Raw genomic sequence first — 22,500 nt, forward strand, 5'->3', positions numbered from 1 at the left:
TGTATGTGTGGTGTGTGTGTGTGTGTGGGGGGGGGAGGTATCCCAGGAGAGCAGGGTAGGCGAAGGGGAAGGCTGGGGGAGCGGGGAGAGGGGAGGTGGTGGAGATGAGGATAGAGCTTGTAAGTCTCGTGACACAATTTCCATGTTAATGGGAAATTTTATTTGATAGGACAGTTGAAGATGGTGACAGGAAGCGAGTGGGAGAGAGAGATGGGGGTGGATCTGCCTAAATCAATCCGGGCCTAAATCAAACCCAGGTCTCCGGCGTACTAACCCAGTGCCCTACCGTTAACTCAACTTACAATATGGATACTGGGATAAGGATAAGGGACACTGTGTTTTTAGTTGTTTATTTCCAGAATTCATGCTGCCCATTCACTTATGTTACCTTTTTCATGAATACTTACCACCAGCATCAAATTCTTAGTATTCATTATGACTGGAAAAATTTCACTTTTCATACATGAAAAGGGGGATCTTCTCCATGGTCCGCCATTTTGAATTTCCAAAAATAGCCATTTTTAGCTGCAAAAATGACTGTACCTGGACCATACTAGAAAATATTTGTTTATTACTTGGTAAACTTTCATGTAAAGAACTAATTTGGCAATAGGCAGCAGCCCAGTTTCAATGAGCAGCATAGTTGCAGTACCTTTTTTGACCATTTCCTGCACCCTTTCAGTTAACTTGACATTCTGAGGTAGCTGGTGAACTTGTGCGTTCAAGTTAAACCATGCTGATATTTTTTACAGCCAAATAACATTGCATAACATAGTGCTCTTCTATTACATACACTGCACTATATCATCCTGTGAATCACATGATCACAAACACACACACACACACACACACGCGCACACACACACACACACACACACACACACACACACACACACACACACACACACACACACACACACACACACACATGCCCACAAGTATACACGCACGCACACACACGCACACACACGCACACAAGCATGCACGCACACACGCATGCACACACACAAACATACACACACATACGCACACACACACACACACACACTCGTCCCGCACGCCCTCCCACTCCCCGTGTGTGCTGCTCTCCTCTCCTCTCGGCATGAGGGCTGTGCTGTGGGCTGACAGGCTGTGCAGGTTGGCTGCAGGCAGACAGCTGGCCACGTCTCAGACAGGTGAGCTGTGTGTGTGTGTGTGTGTGTGTGTGTGTGTGTGTGTGTGTGTGTGTGTGTGTGTGTGTGTGTGTGTGTGTGTGTGCGCATTTGTGTGTGTTTTTGTGCATGTGCCTGTGTGTGTGGGCAAGTCTGAGACAGGTGAGCAGTGTGTGTGTGTGTGTGTGTGTGTGTGTGTGTGTGTGTGTGTGTGTGTGTGTGAGAGAGAGAGAGAGGAATCAGTCACACACACACACACACACACACACACACACACACACACACACACACACACACACACACACACACACACACACACACACACACACTTACCCTCCCACAAGGACACACAGCAGCCCACAGAGGTCACCCAGAGATCCTCTCAGTGCCGCCGTGGGCTACAGTAGCTGTTACAGTCCTGTACTGTGGAGTTTACTGCTGCTAGCTGTTACTGTCCTGTACTGTGGAGTTTACTGCTGCTAGCTGTTACAGTCCTGTACTGTGGAGTTTACTGCTGTTAGCTGTTAGGCCGGCCGCACATTGGCTCCGACAGCACTGCGGCGCACTTTTGCTTCCGACAGACTTCGGACCCCCAAACCCAATTTCACACGAACAGAGCTTTGATAGTCAATGGGCGGCGCCGACTAAATAGAACTTGTCTCTAATTGCTATCCGACATAGGCGAATGTCCGCGGACATCGGCGCCAGTGTGTGGGGTTCTATTGAAAACAATGGAATCGAACTTTTGCAGAGCAGTGCGCAGCACTTTGTCGGAGCCTATGTGCGGAAGCCCTTACAGTACTCTACTGTGGAGTTTACTGCTGTTACTGTTACAGTCCTGCACTCTGGAGTTTACTGCTGCTAGCTGTGTTACTCTACTGTGGAGTTTACTGCTGCTAGCTGTTACTGTTACTGTACTCTACTGTGGAGTTTACTGCTGTTAGCTGGTACTGTACTCTACTGTGGAGTTTACTGCTGCTAGCTGTTACTGTTAAGGGCGGGTTATGCTTCCTACTTGTGCCACAGAGTGAGCTTGTCGCAGCCATGATGCAGTTAATTTTGGTTTATGCCCTGTTTTGAAGCACGGTCTGCGCGATGTCATTCCACGCTGAAACTGCCTTCAATACAAAGAGTAAACTAGACGTGTCGGTTGTTTTTTAGCATCACAGACTCGACGAGAATGAAAATGAAACATTAAATCTTTATATCACGTGCATGTTTGATCGCACTGGCAGCCACAGTGGTAGTTTGGAACAAAGAAGTGGCTCATTTGTCGAGGACGAAGCGGAATGTTTCCTCGACCTCGGAACCACGCTGTTCAACTGTCCAAATAACTTCAGCGTCGTAACTTGCAAGCGCATGTGTTGTCTTTGGTTCGTGTAAATAAATCAAACAACAAAGCACGGGCAACTTATTTAATGAAGAGCTCACAGTCCGTAGACCGACGAAGGTTAGAACAAGGAAGTAGCGCTTGTTCTCGACTCGAGGACAGAGCAGGCTGGTCGAGAGGACCAATCAGAGACCTATTTTCGCCCTTTCACGCCGTCGCTCCCTGCGTCGAGACACAATTTCAGGGAGGTGCCCCAGAGTACCTGCGTGATGGGGGGGCTTCACTCCGTTAACTGCGCGGCTCACTGCATCATGATGCAGTGACGCTGATCTCGAGGCATAAACCACCCTTTACTCTACTGTGGACTTTACTGCTGCTAGCTCTGTCTGTTACTCTACTGTGGACTTTACTGCTGCTAGCTGTTACTGTTACTCTACTGTGGACTTTACTGCTGCTAGCTGTTACTGTTACTCTACTGTGGACTTTACTGCTGCTAGCTGTTACTGTTACTCTACTGTGGAGTTTACTGCTGCTAGCTGTTACTGTTACTCTACTGTGGAGTTTACTGCTGCCAGGCACACACTACTGAAAGAAAGCAAGAAACAAAGCAAGCAAGAAAGCAGGAAAGAAAGAAAGAAAGAAAGAAAGAAAGAAAGAAAGAAAGAAAGAAAAACAGATAAAAAGGAGAAAAGGAGCAAAGGAGGGAAGGAGGAAAGATGGAAAGAAAGAAAGAAAGAAAGAATGGAAGAAAGAAAGAAAGAAAGAGAGAAAGAAAGAAAAAAGACAAAAATGAGGAAAGGAGGAAAGGAGCGGTGATGGCTGTATGATTTACAGAGAGGAGAAAATCAGTATATGACGATGACAAAACAAGTGTTCATTTATTCTCCTGGTAAGTGATTTAAGTGTCTGCTAGCGGGTGTGTGTGCGCGTGTGTGTGTGCGTGCGTGTGTGTGCGTGTGTGTGTGTGTGCGTGTGTGTGTGTTTGTGTGTGTGTGTGTACGCATGCGTTTGTGATTAGGATATACTCCAATGATGTCGTAGGATTAGTGCAGTATATGTGGTGTGGAGATGTAAAATTGAGACAATATACCCTTGTTGTGCCAACAAATCACTTGGAAACTCTCCAAATGGCCCAGGAACGAAGGAGAGAGAGAGAGAGAGAGAGAGAGAGAGAGAGAGAGAGAGAGAGAGACGGATAGAGAGAGACGGATAGAGAGAGAGAAAGAGACAGAGAGACAGAGAAGTACACACCTTCAGTAGACACTGTGGGTACACTATACGCCCCCCTTCCCTAACTTCCACACACACACACACACACACACACACACACACACACACACACACACACACACACACACACACACACACACACACACACACACACACACACACGCATCCACACAAAACCAGTAATGCACAGATGCAAATGCACTCGGTCACTTGTACTTCACTGTAAGGGCCAATCCAAATGATAACACCTGATATGAGTCTATCTCCCAACTACCCCAACGGCTCTCTCTCTCTGTCTCACACACACACACACACACACACACACACACACACACACACACACACACACACACACACACACACACACACACACACACACACACACACACACACACACAGGGCCAATTCTGCCCCCCCTCTCTCCCTGGGCCCGGGACAAGTGACCCCTTTGTCCCCCCTGTCAGCTTCCCTGCCTACACACACACACCTATGAATCTACCGTGACACACCCTCCTCCCTCCCAGACCCCCTCCTCCCCCACGGGACTCACTAATTTGACGCCCTTTCGGTACTGATGTACACAACACACACAACGTACACCTGACGAAGACCGCCTGAGGTCGAAACGTTGTGTTCTAATAAATCGGTGAGCAGCAACAGTGTGCGGATTTCCTTTCTTCCTTTACAAGACTCCAGTGTTGCCAGATGTGTCTGATTAAATCCCCCCAAAAGGTTCTCAAAAACCGCCAAAATGCGCTAAATTCCGCCCAAATTCATCAAATTGCATTGACATGTATATGGGCCCAAAACGGCTGAAAAAACGCCAAATGGCCAATTTTTCCCGTTTTTACCCGCAGACGCTCATCCCAAGTAGCCCAATTGGGCGAATAACCGCCCAATCTGGCAACACTGGAAGACTCCCCTTGCCTACCTACTCTGGCCTGGTCTAGTGCTGCAGTGTAGGACTGTGGTGGTGGTGGTGGTGTGTGTGTGCACGTGTGTGTACGTATGTGTTTGTGTATGCACACATGCGGGCATGCGTGCACTCGTATGTGTGTGTATGTTCGTCTGTGCATGTGTAGGCTATATATGTGCGCTGTGGTGTGTGTGTGTGTGTGTGTGTGTGTGTGTGTGTGTGTGTGTGTGTGTGTGTGTGTGTGTAGTGTGTGTGTGTGTGTGTGTGTATGTAGTGTGTGTCTATGCGAGTGTGTGCATGCATACTACATGCATTTGTGTGTGTGTGTGTGTGTGTAGTGTGTCTTTGAGAGTGTGTGCATGCATACTACATGCATCTGTGTGTGTGTGTGTGTGTGTAGTGTGTCTTTGAGAGTGTGTGCATGCATACTACATGCATCTGTGTGTGTGCGCTGGTGCTGGTGTGATGTGGAGTGCTGGGCTGATACCTTTGATGCCCTGTGACCTGTGACCTGTATTACTGCCCTGCTGCCTCTATGCACAGTGGGTACCACCAGGCCCGGATTAATGCATATAGAGGCCCCCACCTGTCAGGGGGCCCCCAGTTGGCCAAAAGTGAAAAACTGCAGAATTGTGACAAGTAGCAACATTGAAAAATCCATCCATTGTGTTGAATACAGTTGGTAGACACGTTATCCTGAATTTCTAGTTCGTGATTATGACACTGTCTATGTACATTTTTCCCGAAAAAATTGCCTTCTGGGGGGGCCCCCACAGCAACCTGTAGCCTAGGGGCCCCAGGCCACCTTAATCCAGTCCTGGGCACCACAACCAAAAACAATCACCCCCATGCCCGATGTGGACACGGGCACCACGGGTTGGCACCACGGTTCACCACGGCCACCGGCTCTGCCACCGTATGGGCTGGTAGATGGATGGCAGCCGTGCCTGTTGTTGACAGGTTGGCACCACGTCAACGAGGGCATAAACAAACATGCATCCCTTCGAGCCCACCACACGCACACACACGCACACGCACGCACGCACACGCATACACGCACGCACACACACACACACACACACACACACACACACACACACTAGCAGGTACGTAAATATGCTTTTCCTCACCAATCGATCTCAGTTTAATCTCTGATCATAATTGGTAGATATTCAGCAAATATATATGGGAACTACAGGAAATATGTGTGTGTATTTCATTATCTTCATTTTTGCACCAAATATCTGTCTTGTATCAAAAGACACACCTTGCACGTCCAAACGTCCCAGGACGCTAATGTCCGTTCCTGACAGATAGGCCATAATTAAAGTTCAGTCAAAGCTCTTGACAGTGCCCTGAGGCGCACCTACAGAGTCTCTATGGGCACGAGGCTGCGCGCGTAGGATTGGCCCCTGGGTGAATTCGATATCCAGCCGAGAGCGCATGAATTATAAGGAGAGCCCACAGCGCCGAGACTGACAGTTCCACCGTGGAGAAGTCGAGGAGAGGCCCGAGGTCGACCGCGCGGCGCCGGAAGGCCAGGCTCCGGGGGTTACTGTGAATTACTGTGAATGGGCGACGTCACGAGCCTGGCGCCAGAGAGACTGTAGGAGCGAGGAGGGCTTGCGGTGCGCTTTGGGAGCCCGCCAAACAAGCGGGCACAACAGAAAAGCGCAGTGTCTTGAGAATTGCGCACAGAAGCGTATGTTGTTTTCATGGGATACAGTAAGTGATGCATATGCGGAAAAAAACAAAATTAAAAGAGCAATGCATTACACTGGCCTGTTGACACTGGGTTCTTTGAAACTCCTGCACTATTCCTGCACTATAGACTGTCACAGTCTTCAAACAGTATGCCAGGTAGGCTACTACATGATCAAAAATCCAAACAACTAGAATACAAACAGCGATTCTAAAAGTCACTACAAAAGGTTTTTTTTCTGAGGTCCGTCGCTCAGCAGGATTTTGTCATTCGGGCATACATCTTCACAATATTATTGTGGGTGCTGAATATTATTTTTGTTCATGTGCACTAAACAGAGACGGGGAAATTGTGTGACTTATGATTAAAATTGTGCGCTTAGCTGGAGTCATAGGCTCACTGTCTACTGTGCAAAAACATAAAAACAGCAGAGACAAACAGGGAGTCGGGCGATGCAATGATACCTCTCATTCCCTCACATCTGGGAGCCCACATTACCACGCCGCCGGACAAAAAATGCGGAAGGTGTGGGTGGGTGAAGCTTAACCCATGAGCCAATGATCTCGAGCGCGCACAAAGACTGACATTGGCGTGGTAACCAATCCAGACTCTCATCTGACCTGCGCATCAAACCTTGTGTGGTTGCTATATAAACGCGGCGTAACGTTTCTCTTACATGAACAGTATTTTGTTGTAGGACAGAAGAACATTCTGCGACACGGCATCTTTCACGCGGTTGATCTGGCACCATGAAAGCGGCGAGCCCGGTAACGTCTTTGCGCAGGAATACTACCTCGCGTTTCTCGGATCTCAACGCTGCGATCTCTCGGAACAACAAGAGCACCGCGGTGGATGATGCGCTCAGCCTGCTTTACAACATGAACGACTGCTACAGCAAGCTGAAGGAGCTCGTGCCCAGCTTGCCTCAGAACCAGAGCGTGAGTAAGATGGAGATCCTCCAGCACGTCATCGACTACATCTTGGATCTCCAGCTCACTCTGGACTCCTCCAGCTCAGCGCCGCCGCAGAAGCCGCAGCCACAGCAGCCACAGCAGCATCCGCAGAGACGGGAGGCGCCGACCCCCAGAACCCCTCTAGCCAGCATTAACAATGAGGTCAGCATCCTGTCAATACAGGTGAGGATGCGCTTACGATAACTGATGCGTAACTACAAGTGACCCAAACCCATAGCTATAGACGCAGATGTGCACGGGGTAAATACTTTGTGTTGCATGTTCCCTACATAAAATATGCTGTCGGCAGTTTTAGAATGACAAGTTTTTGTTTTGCAAATGAGTTGTTTTACATGCCTAACTATAACTGTCTTTGCTTCATTCATACAGTCCAACGAACTTTCCACCGAAGTTGGCACTGATGACAGCCGAGCGCTTTTTCGCTGAGGGGGTAGGTTTTCCGTCAGTTTTTCCTCTCATGTAAATAAGCATTCAGCTTTGCCAGCAATAACACTAGCAAAGGAAAACGTTAGTTCTGCAACCCCCTCCAAAATGACATAACATTTCGTGGAGTTTTGTTTTGCCTGAAGTGATTGGAGACCTCACCCAACCTGTAATCTGTTCCGATGTCTAGACACAATGCTGGTGCCAGTTAGTCTATAAAAAGAAAGAAAACACCTCCGCTTCGCCACGGAGCGTAATTACAGATAGGATTTCTGTGTGCAGCCTTACTGGTGTCTTGGGATTGCCCACTAGGCTAACATCTCATCTCAGTATGATTTGCCGTTTAGGGAAGAAAAAAAAACTGAGATGGAGTTGTGGCTTCCTCCCTGGCGCCGCTCTGTCCGGGTCTGTCTTCTCTCTGTGTCTCTAAACACGTCTCTCTCTCTCTCTCTCTCTCTGGATCTTTCGCAGGTGTGAGGGGTTTGATGAGGAAGAAAACAGGAACGATTTCTGTTTTTCTTTGTCCGTTTCCTTCGTCTTATGCCTGGAATTCGTCTGAACTGACAAGGATTTCCTTACGACCGGCGATAAAGACAGTCTATGTGGTGTGTGGTATCTATCTACGGACACGATATTCTTTCTTCCAAAGGAAGATCTTGTTATACTCGGCAGAAGCAAACGAGTCGACCAGGAGAGAACAGGAAAAAAACGACCCGTCCTCTTTTGAAGCTCTTGTCTTTTTTGTTAAGATAGAGCTCGAAGAGTCCACGAATTTGCTTCTTTTCCATCTGCTCTACAGCCTAACCCAACGAGACATAACGGACCCTCAGCATATTTGCAGAATATTGTCACTGGCATAAATAACGTTGAAAGTTTTTAGAAATTTACATTGTAAATAGCACTTTTATATAACATAAATTAAAATGTTAAGAGCATTGTGTCTTTATGGGTTCATTTCTGTTGAGCTAGGCATACGTCGAATATCAGGGTTGAACAAGACCTGCTGCTGGATTTCTGAGAGCAGCGCCCCGTTAAAACAAATACATTGAAATGTTACAATGTAACGATGCGTGTGAAGGTGGGTTGCGGCCGGATTTGGGGCCAACACTGCCCTCCGCCTGCACTTCCAGAACATAGCAAGAGCATTGAATGGCGTCTGAACTGGTTATATTACTGTATTATTGCCATTTATGATTGAGTTGTTGATCAATTTGTGACTATGAGCAATTGACAATGGACAATCAAAATGATAATTGAAGTGACTCCTCGATTGATTAATTGATTTCTTAATCAAACGACTGAACATTTGTGGAATCATTAGATTTGTTTGTTTTCGAGAATTATGACTGTAATTAGCTTGCTCATTTAATCACATGCACAGTAACATACTAAATCAATGACAAAAGCAACTTTGTAAGTTACAAGTAGGAGACATTTATTTTTCAGGATGCGGAAATGAGCACAACAGCAAAACAGACAGCATGTTTGTAGTGAACGATCGGCAGCATTAACACTGAATGACATACAGCAGTACAGTAGTACAGTACATATAGCCTACAACAGACACTAAACCTTCCACATGTGCATGGCATGCATCATCCTACTGGGGGCGCCCTAGAGGCTGCTCATTAAACAATACATAGCATGCAAAACATCAGGGACTGGGGACAAAGGCAGGCATGCAATCCTACTATCTGAGAATCTACTGGTCTGAGGTGAGTCATAAAAAACAGGCCATAATACTTCACGGCAACAGTACTACAAACCACTGACGTATATCAATGGTACAAACCCACTACAGTACAAACAGCACAAAACCACTTTAGCTTATGACCATATTATGTTTTTAAACATAGTGTTGCTATTTCGACACACCAGGGTGGCTCTCTTACAGACAGTACATGTGCTAGGAAGCAGTGTGTTTCAAGACATTTAATATGAACACGCACAACACACACACACACACACACGCGCGCGCGCGCGCACACACACACACACACACACCGCGTGTGATACACACACGCACACACACACACACACACACACACACACACACACACACACACACACGTGTGATACAGGGGGACCGACTCTTCTTCTCAGCTAATACTGGCACAGTAGCAAACACAGACAAGCAGCAGCTTAAATGCACAAATTAATGAATGTTGCTTTCACCTCACATCTACAGTATGGGAATTACTGCTTGTTTTTTTATACCTTACTTTACTTCGCACAGGACAGTTACTATTATTATTTTATTATTATTTTTAACTAAGGCAGCAAGTCATGAAACACCAGTGTCAAGACCACAAATGTAAAACAGTGCAGACCATGTTGCCTTCTACCTACAATACCTAGCGTTAAAGGGGTATGCCACTATTTTGGGGCTTAATACAGTTAAAATCGTTGGCCAGGGTTTATAAAGGTGGTTAAGTGTCTTATTTTTTTCATGTAAGCCGTTGTCGCTAAGCTAGTGAAAGTCAATGGATCGGCAACGGATCCATTGACTTTCACTAGCTTAGCTACATACTCCCTCTTTTAACTTGTCTTAAAGTAAGACAACGCTTAACATGAACAATAAGACACTTTACCACCTTAATAAACCCCGGCCAACGATTTAAACTGTATTAAGCCTCAAAATAGTGGCATACCCCTTTAAGACATACTACAGCAACTGCACAGGGTATTACAGCCAACTACTAACACTAGACTGCCATCATGCACCACAGCACAACAATTTGGTTGGGGGAGGGGTGGGAGGAGGTACACGGATGTTTTGGGATATCCGGTAGGGTTGGGTATAGATGACACTCCTTCACCTCTCCGCAGGTGAGCAACATTATTTGGTCTGAGGGTGATGCAGGTGGATTGGCTATCGCTTGTTCACCATTTGATCGGCCTTCTCTGACGATATTCATCGCTTTTGGTGCTAGTGGTCACTCAGTTTGGGATTGGGTTGGTGGGTGGGTGTTTGAGGCGGTGTTTTCGACTCATGTGGTTATCTGTCCTTGTTCAATGCCGGGGTTTTTTTTCGCTCATGGGACTATCGCTTGGTGTGCCGATATTCGATGGCCTTCTTAGCTCACAGGACTGTCCCTTTGTTTGACAATATTCACCACTGAGTGAGTGAGTGAGTGAGTTTGGGGGCTATGCAATATCTGTCAGCCATGGGAATGTCCAAAAGAAGCTCATTAGGCCAACGTTGATCATTTTTCAACATTGTCAAATTTTAACCTGCTAGTTGTGATACAAACTTTTTGGACACGGTTCTTAGGGTGGGTACGTGGCTGATTTGCATGGTTTGCGATGGGGGGGGGGAGCTGATGGGTTATCCAGGGGGGAAAGTACTTGACGGGTGGTGGCAGTGGGGATGGTCGGTTGTACTGTACGTGTGGTCGATGATAGGAGAGCTCTTTTCCAAAACGAGATATATCCATTTTATTTATATATGTTGGGAAACTGACTTTTTGTACTGGGCATTCCATTGAATTGCATTGCAAAATGCATTTTATAGAGGTTTTAAAAGTATGTTCTCAAAACATTTGAATGACAAGAATTCACATAGGACTTCTTAACAGTCAATTCCAATATTAAAATGCAAAAAGTAAAAAATGGTGGATATAGCGTTTTGGAAAAGACCTCTTCAATGTGGGTTTAGCTCATGGGACTATCGCTTGGTCGCTTTGATCTGATGTGCCGATGATCACCTCTGCGTGAGCCAGCTGTAGAGTTGTGGAGGGGGGTAGGGACAATATTCGATGACACTTGACTTGACGCTGGCATCACACACATGACATAACAGTGTCATAATAGTGTCAAAGCAGTCATTGACGAGTCATAAACATTAAGTCATAAATGTGATTGTGATCATGATAAGTTGACATTGTTAGGGTTGTCTTTACCATAACCGAAAGTTACTTAATGGCAACAGTCGTAAACTGTTTAACATGTACTTTAAGTTTAAGACAAGTATACTGCCCTACAAACGCAAAGTGCAGTAACTAAATATTTTGCCAAAATTAAGTTTAGACTTAAAAGTGGTCTATATTACACCTCTTGTATCTTATGACAAAGTCTTATTGTCCAAATGTGTCCCGTTTTAGAGATACTGTTATGAAAATTTGCAGTAACTAGAATATCTAACCTAATATCAAGGCTTTGAAGGTATTTTTCTCAGCATCAGTGTTGGCGTAGTTACTGCTCTTTGCCTTTGTAGGGCAGTATATGACTGCGTTACAATTGAATATGACATCGTTATGACACTGTCATGTCGTCATTGCTATGAGGCCGGCGTCAAGTCAAGTGTAACCCCACATTCTGTATTGGTGGCAGTGGGAGTGATTGGGTGAGCGATTGGTCGGCTCGTGACGCTCACAGAATGCTCTCGCGCTCCTCCCCGAAGGTGACGGTGTCCCCGGAGACGGTCACCGTGGTGATCTCGGGCGGGTCGCCGGGGTTCAGACCCCTCTTCAGGTGCACCACGCGCACGTTCTCGTTCTGCAGCGCCGAGCTGGCGGAGGAGCAGGACGAGGTGTTGGTGGTGGTGGTGGTGGAGTTGGTGTTGGTGGTGGTGGTGGTGTCGGGGGACTTGATGATGGCCTCGCTGCCCGAGGACGGTGCGTTCTCCCCGGCCGACCTCCCTCCTCCACCGCCTCCTATGCGCTGGGCGTTGGCGTTGTTGTTGAGGGTGGTGCTGCTGGGCGTGCGGTTCAGGTTGAGGTTGCGCGAGGCGGGGGCGGGGGCGGGCCAGCTCTCCTCGGGGCTGCTGGCCAATAGGCTGCACTGGTCCGACTGCACGGAGCAGATGGACATGCGCACCACCGTCGGGTCCTGCAGCCCGCTGAGGCTGCTGGGTATTCCTCCTCCTCCACCTCCTCCTCCTCCTGCTGCTGCGCTGGTTCCCCGGCCGCTGCCGCTGCGTTTGCGCGCCGTGACGCCGGCTCCGCCCTCCTCCCCGCTGCAGGCCTCCAGCTCGATCAGGTTGGGCCGCTCCTGCTGCGACAGGGACAGGTCGGCCTCCTCGTCCTGCAGTGAGTGGTTGGGCGAGCTCTCGTTGGAGCGCACGCCCGAGTCCGACGAGTCCTTCTTGTCCAGCATGCTATCCGTCAGCAGCAGCGCGTCCCCCGCCTTGTCGGCCTTCGGGTCTCCGGCGGCAGAACCGGACGACGAGGCTGTTGCTCTGCCGGACGACGGCACCGATGTTGACCCGGTCTTGGTGCTCGGTCCCTGGTCCGAGCTATCCTCCGACTCGTCGTCGTCGTCGTCGTCGCCGTCGCTGCCGGTGAGCTTCTGGTATCCCAGGCCGCCCGCCTTCATCTTCAGGTCGGCCGCCGCCCCCTGGAACAGTCCGCCGCTAACACTGCCGCGATCGCTCCTCTCCTGCGAGCCCTTGCGACCCAGCAGGCTGCGGGCCGAGCCCAGCGGGTCCAGCTTCTCGTCCTCCTCCGTGATGGGGTCCAGCGCCGCCCCGTCCGCTCCGTTATAGTCGGCCGCGTCGGACGCTCCTTTACCGCCTCCTCCACCTCCGCTACTTCCTCCACCTCCGCTACTTCCTCCACTACCACCACCGCCGCTACCTCCACCTCCACCTCCACCACCACCACCACCACGCTTGCCGAACTTGCCGTCCTTGTCCTTCGTCTTGTCGTCGGAGTGGGCGAACTGGCTGGGGTGGGGCGGCGCTACGGGGGCGGTGGGCGCGGCGCCCGTCTTGTCGTCCTGCCTCTCGAAGCCGGCCATCTGGGCGATGTACTCCTGGTAGGCGTTGCGGTACTCTGCCTGCTGCTTGTCCGTCAGCTTGCAGATGTCGTTGGAGGACTCCTGGGAGTTGAGGCTGGACATGCTGGCGGTGCGGTGAGGAGGCATGGCGGCCTGCAGAGGAGCAGAGGAGGAGAGAGGAGAGAGGATGGACAGATTTAGGAGAGAGAGAGAGAGAGAGAGAGAGAGAGAGAGAGAGATGAACATTTAGGAGTGGAGAGAGAGAGAGAGAGAGAGAGAGAGAGAGAGAGAGAGAGAGAGAGATATGAACATTTAGGAGTGGATACAGAGAGAGAGAGAGGAAGAGGAGAGGGAGAGGAGAGAGAGAGAGAGATGTGAACATTTAGGAGTGGATAGAGAGATGATGATGATGATGATGACGACGATAAAGGAGTTGTGAGTTGTTTACATACATAGTTAAAGACCATGCCATACGTGGCGGGGGTGGGGACTGAGAAAGAGGAGGAGGAGGAAGATGAAGATGAGGAAGATGAAGGTGAGGAGGAAGATGACATTGTAACTCATGCTCCATGGCAGGTTGACCATGCACGGTGGAAAATGAGAAATAGGGAAGAGGAAGAGGAGGAGAAGAGCAGGAGGAGGAGGAGAAGAGGAGGAATACGTCAAGGACGAATGTGTTAAACTCACACGCCATGATGGAATTAGCTGAAGCTCACGCTCCATGGCTGGTGGACCATGTGGGACAGGGGTGGGGAGGACTGAGAAAGAGGGATGAGGAAGAAAAGAAGAAGAGGAGGGGTATGAGGAGGAGGAGAAAAATGAAGAGGAAGATGGCACTGCGACTCCTGCTCTATAACAGAGCCTGAGAAATAGGGACGAGGGAATGAGGAAGTAGCCTGGTCCTGACCATCCCATAATACTACCTAGAGATGCAAAGGATCCAAGATCTGGTTCCGGATCCGGCAAGATAATAGGGTTTTTCACAGGATCTGGATCCGGCAGGATCTTAAGCAGTGGATCCGGTATCCGGCAGTTACCTAAAAATCAGGATCTGGTGCATCTCTAGTTTTTACGTAGCCTAGGCTTTTCAGTCAGTCTGTCACAACCCCAATCGCTGCATGGAGTGAAAGCCCTTTGGAAGCGGCCGTTGCAGGCAGTGTGGCAGTAAGCCAATGAGTCTAAAAAATTGTTTGAGTCAACGTAATAAAAAGGGCCCATATGTGCGAGTAGGCTATGTGTTTCAACCCTTTCGTAGGATCCGGTATCCAGTTCCAGATCCAGCAGGATCTTAAAGGGGAAGTCCAGTTTTTTTAACATTAAGGCCATTTTCTGAGTGGTCTGCAATGTTTTAGAGTCCCCCTCACCGTTTATTTCATGTTTGCTGCAGTCTCTGTTATTTGACTGATTTGGATTTGATCTCAACCAGCTTTAGAATGGCCGTCTATGAGCACCTGCAACTCTGTTCTTAAAATCAACTTTAACATTTGTTTTCGAAAGTCTACAGCTCACAAAGTGGTTAGGGGTGTTCACTAGCAGTCCCTAACAAGTTTCAAGGCAAAATTTGGCTTTTGTCATTTTTTATTTGCCATTTTGTGAAAGAAAGTGAAAGTGAAAGTGAAACTTAATTTACAAATTGCTACATAAAACACACATAAAACATGACAGATGCCATATTTCGCTACAAAAATTGCTAAGGAACACCAGTGAATACTGTTGAACACTTGCTGAGTTGCATATTCTTCAAAACAAATGTTAAAGGTGATTTTAAGAACAGAGTTGCAGGTGCCCATAGACGGCCATTCTAAAGCTGGTTGAGATCAAATCCAAATCAGCCAAATAACAGACTGCAGCAATCATGAAATAAACGGTGAGGGGGACTCTAAAACATTGCAGACCACTCAGAAAATGGCCTTAATGTTCAAAAAACTGGACTTCTCCTTTAAGAAGTGGATCCGGTATCCGGCAGGATCCTAAAAATCAGGATCCGGTGCATCTCTAGTGCAGACAAGAGGAGACAGCGCTGGGTGTTAAAATGATACTGTCTCATTTTTGGAAATAAGCTCATATTACACCTCCCCTTGAGTTAAATTATTGAGTGTGCTTTTCTACTGTACTTCCTGCCGTTCTCTGAGTACGGCAGTGCAAATTTTACCTCCGAGCATCTCTAATACTACCATTTTATTTCGTATTCATGGTCTGGAGGTTGAGTGATCTGACGCGATTGCAGGAAGCGGGAAGTTTGCACTCAGTTATGGTTTGAAATGATTGAACAGCTCTCACCCAATACACCCGGACAGTTACTCAACAACAACATTGGCCATTGGCGCAGACGTTTACATCGTCGTCACGAGCGTCCTCCCCCCTTTTGCCCCGACGTGGAGGCGCTTATTTGCTTATTGGCTGTTTTCTGGGGAGGGTTGGCCGGTCAGATCCATACCACTCACATCGCTCCACAGAAAACAGGGGCCAGACTAGTAGCAGAGCCAATCCTTTGGCGGAAGTACATAGGATGGCGTGCGAGGCTAATGAGGAAGAGGAGAAAGAAGAGGAATATGAAGAGGAGGAGGAAGATGAAGAGGTCGGGTCAACCAGGCATGGCGGAGCCTCAGAAATAGGGATGAGGAAGAGGACAAAAGGGGAGGAAGAGGAAGATGAGGACTAAGAGAGAAGGATGACTGTAACTCACGCTCCATGGCGGGTTGACCATGCGCGGTGGGGGCTCGTCCAGGCCCAAGTTGCTGAGCTCCTCAAAGCTGATGTTGAAGCTGTACATGTCATGGCCCCCGTGTCCGTGGGGGGCCCCGTGGCCAGCGTGCGGGGGGGCGTTGGCGCGGCGGGTCACCGGGTCAGGGTGTCCTCCCGCCACCACACTGCCCTGCTCACTGCAGACCTCTTCCTGAAGCACCTGGCTCTCCAAAACACGTTGGTCCATCACCTGGACACACAGACACAACAAGGGGGTTTAACTTGTTCTTATTGAAAATTAAACTATATTTAGTAAAAAAAAGCCGCATTCTTGGGTGTAATTCTTGAAGTTTTAATCTAGTGAGTTAGTGTAGAAATAATTATATTCTGTAGCAAAGACTTCGCTTGTATTCACTTTTGTACTTGTTTCATTTACTGTTGTATGACAGACAGACATTTCGGTCCGAAAAGTCTGTCTCACAAGCAGGGCTCCGAACCGGTTCAAGGAACGAAAACGAAAACGGAAACGAAAACAAAATTGTTTTCAACTGTTCCGGAACAGAAACGTTATTCTGAAATCCACAAACCGGTTTATAACGGTTTTTTTTTCGTTCTCTATCATATTTTTTTAAATTTCCCAAAAGCATATCCTATGTCAGGAGACTATTTATAGGCATATAATGTATAAATGTAATGAAGTGTGCCGAGCTTTTGGGGTAGTCAGCCAAAATGATAAGCAAAGTCTTTTAAATATGGGCTGCGAGAGTCAGTAGGGAGATCGCCTCTGTAGCGAGAGGACGCACTGACGTGAGCTCTGCCAAACTCAGGTCTGTTGAGACGTTTGAAAGCCTAGTTTTGTGGGCCTTGTCCCCGTCTTTTTGTTTTGTCCGTTTTTGCTTCAGTGTTTTGTTTTTCAAGTCTTTGAAATCATATGCCGGTAAGAAAAATAAAAATAATATTTTTGCACGAGAATTTTCCCTGACTTTGCTCATCATTTTGACTGACTACCCCAACTGCTCGGCACACTTTACTAAATCTGTAGCCAGGCTAAGGGATGGATAGCCCATCTGAGTGTTTTTGGGTGTGTTATTATTTTTGGGCATAGCTACGTGTAAATCAAGGGAAATAATGAGTACGTCTATTCTAAGGTAAAGTCCACAAAAAATAGACTTAACACATTGAATACCAGCGGTGCTCACCGAATTATGTCGTAGAATATACCAGCGTTCTTAGCCGTTTTTTGACGTTTTTGGTAGAATCACAGCGTATTATGGCAAACATGTTATGGCTCGTTTGAAAGTGGAGACTCTGCCCTCTTAGTAGATGAAAACCGTGTGTCTCTACGAGCTTTTATTGCCGAGCAAACCCAAGCTAAACCGAAGTGGGTAGCCATGGAATTCAGCTCGGAGATATTGAGGTTTTGTGAAGGGTGCGCTACTTCAGAATGTCACAAGTTTGATTTACTCACATGTAGCTCTGACACGCATCCTGCTCGTCAAGACACACCTGCTCTGTCCCACTACGACATCGGCAATCAATGTCCTTCGAAATCCAAGTTTTTCACGCGGACAGAACACAAACTCTTTACACACACGCAGAAGGTGATATTTGATTTTGTCAGCAGCCAGTGCACACTGGCGCTGCAATTCATAAAATTGTACCGCGTCACGTTACCTCCCGAGTAACGGGAACGGCGTCACAGTTATGGATAAAGTAATTATGTAATTATTCCGTGACTCAAAATGAGGCTCCGTTAGTAACGCCGTTATACTCTAACGCCGTTACTCCCAGTACTGTATGTGACATACTGTAACACACGTACAGGGGTCAGGAGCAGGGCTTGACATTACCTTTTTGGCTTGCTGGCCACTGTGGCTAATGGTTTTCCCGAGTCACTAGCCATCCAGCTATTCTACTAGCCACAAATTTGATTAAAAAAAATATATATATATATCGCTGTACATCTAAACTCAGAAGATGAGGCGCTTAAAGCAAGAAGATGTACAAACAATTGATACACAAGGGGCAAAGTGCAGAATATATGCTATTCTGATAAACCATAGAATAAGCTACCTGCCAAATTGGCTAGTGACACTGAAATTGTTACCAGCCACAGCTAAGTTTTACCAGCATTTGGTCAGTGGGCAGGTGCCAGTTTCAAGCCCTGGTCAGGAGGTCAGGCTCAAGAAGGTAGAGAATGCGCGCACATCAGTGGTACAGGTGCTGGACAACATAAAGTAACTGAAATAAATGATAGAAGTCCGCAACACTGTTAATGCTCCCAGTGATTTATTTGCAAGTCCGCAACACTGTTAATGCTCCCAGTGATTTATTTGCACATGAGTCACTGGGAGCATTAACAGTGTTGCGGACTACTATCATTTATTTCAGGAGGTCAGTCAGTCTCACCATCCCCCTGAAGAGCTGCCAGTCTCCAAAGTTCATGTTCATCTCCTTCTTCAGCTCATCCAGGTTGCACTGGGACAACACCCGCCCATTCACATTGGCCTGGAGGAGGAGAGAGGAGCAAGGGAAGAGGAGGCAGAGGAGGAGGAGGAGGAGGAGGAGGAGAAGGTGGAAGAGGAGGCAGAGGAGGAGGAGGAGGAGGAGGAGGAGAGAGGAGCAAGGGGAAGAGGAAGAAGAGGAGGAGGAAGAGGAGGAGGAGAAGGTGGAAGAGGAGGAAGAGGAGGAAGAAGAGGTGGAGGAGGAAGAGGAGGCAGAGGAGGAAGAGGAGAGAGGGAGGAGCAAGGGGAGGAGGAAGAGGAGGTGAAGGAGGAAGAAGGTGGAAGAGGAGGTGGAGCAGGAGGAGGAGGAGGAGGAAGAGGAGGATCAAGGGGAGAGAGAGAGGAGCAAGGGGAGGAGGAAGAGGGGGTGGAGGAGGAAGAGGAGGAGAAGGTGGAAGAGGAGGAAGAGATGGAGGAGGAATAGGAGGAAGAAGAGGACGATCAAGGGGAGAGAGAGAGGAGCAAGGGGAGGAGGAAGAGGGGGTAAAGGAGGAAGGGGGGGAGGAAGAGGAGGTGGAAGTGGAGGACAGAGGAGGAGGAAGAGGAGGTGGTAGAGGAGGAGAAGAAGAGAGAGGAGCAAGGGGAGGAGGAAGAGGAAGACGAGGAAGAGGAGGTGAGAGAGGAAGAGGAGGAGGAAGAAGAGGAAGATGGGAGGAGGAGGAAGATTAGCAGAAAGGCAATGAACAAGTTATAATGTATACAGTAACTTAAGACTGTATGTTATCTCATCATAGTATGGTAGTTTAGTACAGTGGTTCGGAAACTATAGCTGTGATACGCCGCTATATAAATACAGGTTGTATTGTACTGTACATGTATATTGTACCTTCTTGACCAGGGGTGCCCAACCTTTTTTTAACCGAGATCTACTTTTGAAGTTGATGGTCTGCCGTGATCTACCAAGTCAAATTTAAGGATGTCAGTATGAAAATTTAAGATCACCATTTATTAATCACCATTATTATGAACAAAATGTTTTTAGTAGGCTACTATGGCCGTATCTTTTCAGTGTGTTTTTAAAGTCTGCTGAATAGCCTATGTTTACAAAGCAATGCAGCACTGATAGTATGCAGAGATAATTTCAGTCCTACACAAGTCATAAACAACTGAAACAATTTCAAAATGATAAAACATTTGGTATATAAAAGGCATATGTAGGCACATAGGCCCTATTTCTAAAATATGATGAAGCATATCATGCCTTCAGTGGTACAAATTAAAAAGGGCTCAGAAATTCACCATTTGTTATGAGTAGCCTAAATAGTAGGCTAGTTAAATTCACTTTACTATGAGAGAGAGAAAAAAAAGAGAGAGAGAGAGAGAGAGAGAGAGAGAGAGAGAGAGAGAGAGAGAGAGAGAGAGAGAGAGAGAGAGAGAGAGAGAGAGAGAGAGAGAGAGAGAGAGAGAGAGAGAGAGAGAGAGAGAGAGCAATGAGAGAACTCATTGGATTGGTTAACACCCCTGTTAAGAGTGACTTCTTCTATGAAGGTTTTTTTTCAGCTCTCTGGGACAGTAGCACAGCAAAGCTTTCTGTTGTGAGTTTGGCCAATCGTTTTGTCCACAACTGGAGCAAGAAACAGGACAACTTGAAGTGAATTCCATACATGTCAATAACTAACATTTCTCTTACACGCGACACGCGATGTAAACGCAGTTAGCGACTATGCGATTTGGACGAAGATCCTCGCATTTCGCCGCGTCATAACGCATCGTTGCGCACATGTTCTGTTACTCACCCGATGTTACATGTGTGCACACATGAATCAACTGCAATACCCTTACGGTCACTTCCTAATGCTTTCCCCTCATTCTGTGTTACCGTGGGACTAATTATCTAACCAATACAGTACCAGCAGCTTGCTACATAGCCTACTTTTGAAAGACAGTATTTTCCCCGTCACATTACATGTCTCGCGATCGACTGCCACTCCCCTCGAGATCGACTGGTAGCTCGCGATCGACTGGTTGGGCACCCCTGGTCTTGATGGTTGTATTGTACTGTACATGTATATTGTACCTTCTTGACAGTGGTGGTGCACTATAGCTGTGATACGGCGCTATATAAATACAAGTGGTGTATATTGTACCTTCTTGACGGTGGCGGTGTACTGTGTCAGCATGGTCTGGTCGATGCCCTCCATGGCCTTGATGCGCTCACACACCGCGTCCGTGTTCATGGAGCTCAGCAGGATGCCCGGAGTGCCCGACACCACCGAGGCAGAGCCCTGCAGGAGGGTCACACACACGCACGCACGCAGAAACACACACACACACACACACACATGCACGCAGAAACACACACACAAGCAGAACAAATGCACACACACACACACACACACACACGCACACACACACACACACACACACACACACACACACACACACACACACACACACACACACACGCACACATACACACACACACCATTAATTACACACAGCACGGATTGCCTAGGCACTACACACTACATACCACATGCATGAATTATAATCAAACGATCTACAAACACCAATACACTGTGTGAAGATCAAATGCTTTATCGACTTTTCAGAATTACCTTTTTGTGACAGAAGAGAAGAGATGGATTAATTGAATGGTGGTGGAAAGAGGAAAAAAAAGTAGAGAAAGACACGGCAGCATTGTCAGTCAGAGAGGTCTACTGGGTTAGTACACTACGGAAAAACAACACTAGATGGATGCATTTCTTCTACAGCATGTGAACAAGCACTTTTGTTTTAAAGTGATACCGTCCCATTTTTGGAAATAAGCTTATTTTACACCTCCCCTTGAGTAAAATATTAGGGTTTTACCCTAGCTGCCAGCTGGTCTCATAGGACTCAATGTTAACTGCTAGCTTGGAGGTAAAATGTGCACTGCCATACCCAGAGAACGGTTGAAAGCACAGGGGAACGGTAAAACCATATTATTTAACTTAAGGGGAGGTGTAAAATTAGCTTATTTCCAAAAATGGGACAGTATCACTTTAAGACGACTGGTGGACAACGTCTCGTCAGAAACATTCACAACAGAAAACAGACAGTGTGTACAGCCGTCATTCAACATCATAGAGGTAGTTTGTTGAGACGCACAGTGTGTTGGGTGGTGCATGCTGTAACAATGTACGTATAATAGAACACATTTACACAGTGTATCCATAAATGATGGACCATAACACTTACTCTGCGGTATAGTGTACAGTAAGTACACCGTGTTACATATTGTTAGAAACCTAGATACACAGAACCTAACTGATGCACAAGAGGGACAATGAAATAACGTGTTTTTATTTGCAACGTGGATGTCATGAAATCTCCAAATGAACAACAGATAACGGTGAAAAGGCGAACAGACTTAACCCATTCAATCGTTCATTTATTTATTAAACAGCACTTGTTTCCTGTTGTGAATGTTTCTACGACGAGATAAAATCCCACACAGTTTGATCCCTTACGACAGACAGGCACGGTCAAAGTCAAAACCTTGATCCAAGCATACTTCCAGGCTTTCTTTCTTTGGAAGCAGAAAAGTGGAGCTTTGTCCTGGTTTTGACTGGTCCGTCCCATCATAAAGCATGATTAACAGTCTCAGCAGTCGAATCTGAGCCCATGTTGTATCTTATGGTGTATTTATATCAAACCAACCAGACACATGCGGCTGATGATACCATTATAAGCCACTACTACAGCTATAGGTCAAAGTGCCAACGTTAGCCAGTTAGCTAGTTAGCAGCAGCATGTTCTCGTTATTGTGGCAAACATTTCACAGACGTTTATGGTGAACCCACACAATGTGAACCAACACTGTTATAAAATGCAGAACTCTTTTTTCTGAATTTATTAAGAAAGAAGACAAGCCATAAGCGAGTG

General features: G+C 47.2%; 2 protein-coding genes across 4 annotated transcripts in view; one reads left to right on the top strand and one right to left on the bottom strand.

Moving 5' to 3' along the window:
• The first annotated feature begins 6,886 nt into the window (after window positions 1-6,886).
• LOC134468667 (DNA-binding protein inhibitor ID-2-like) lies at window positions 6,887-8,980 on the top strand. Of its 2 annotated transcripts, none has more exons than XM_063222561.1 (3): window positions 6,887-7,444; window positions 7,673-7,733; window positions 8,198-8,980. In XM_063222561.1, the coding sequence occupies exons 1-2, from the start codon at window positions 7,079-7,081 to the stop codon at window positions 7,727-7,729; spliced, it is 423 nt and encodes a 140-aa protein (XP_063078631.1). In that variant the 5' UTR covers window positions 6,887-7,078; the 3' UTR covers window positions 7,730-7,733; window positions 8,198-8,980. The 2 variants fall into 2 exon arrangements, with proteins under 2 accessions (XP_063078631.1, XP_063078630.1); XM_063222560.1 differs by having other exon boundaries at window positions 6,911-7,465; window positions 8,198-8,977.
• A 1,340-nt stretch (window positions 8,981-10,320) lies between these two features.
• Window positions 10,321-22,500, bottom strand: part of kidins220b (kinase D-interacting substrate 220b) — a 68,594-nt gene continuing 56,414 nt past the window's right edge. For both annotated transcript variants that reach the window (XM_063223707.1, XM_063223706.1), the window contains 4 exons: window positions 20,721-20,858; window positions 18,539-18,637; window positions 16,131-16,379; window positions 10,321-13,597 (listed from right to left, as the gene is read on the bottom strand). In XM_063223707.1, coding sequence (XP_063079777.1) covers window positions 12,098-13,597; window positions 16,131-16,379; window positions 18,539-18,637; window positions 20,721-20,858 — 1,986 coding nt within the window. In that variant the 3' untranslated portion in view covers window positions 10,321-12,097. The remainder of the gene's footprint in view (window positions 13,598-16,130; window positions 16,380-18,538; window positions 18,638-20,720; window positions 20,859-22,500) is intronic.

The sequence above is a fragment of the Engraulis encrasicolus genome, chromosome 18 (genome assembly GCF_034702125.1).
Source record: "Engraulis encrasicolus isolate BLACKSEA-1 chromosome 18, IST_EnEncr_1.0, whole genome shotgun sequence".
In the NCBI taxonomy this organism is placed as follows: Eukaryota; Metazoa; Chordata; class Actinopteri; order Clupeiformes; family Engraulidae; genus Engraulis; species Engraulis encrasicolus.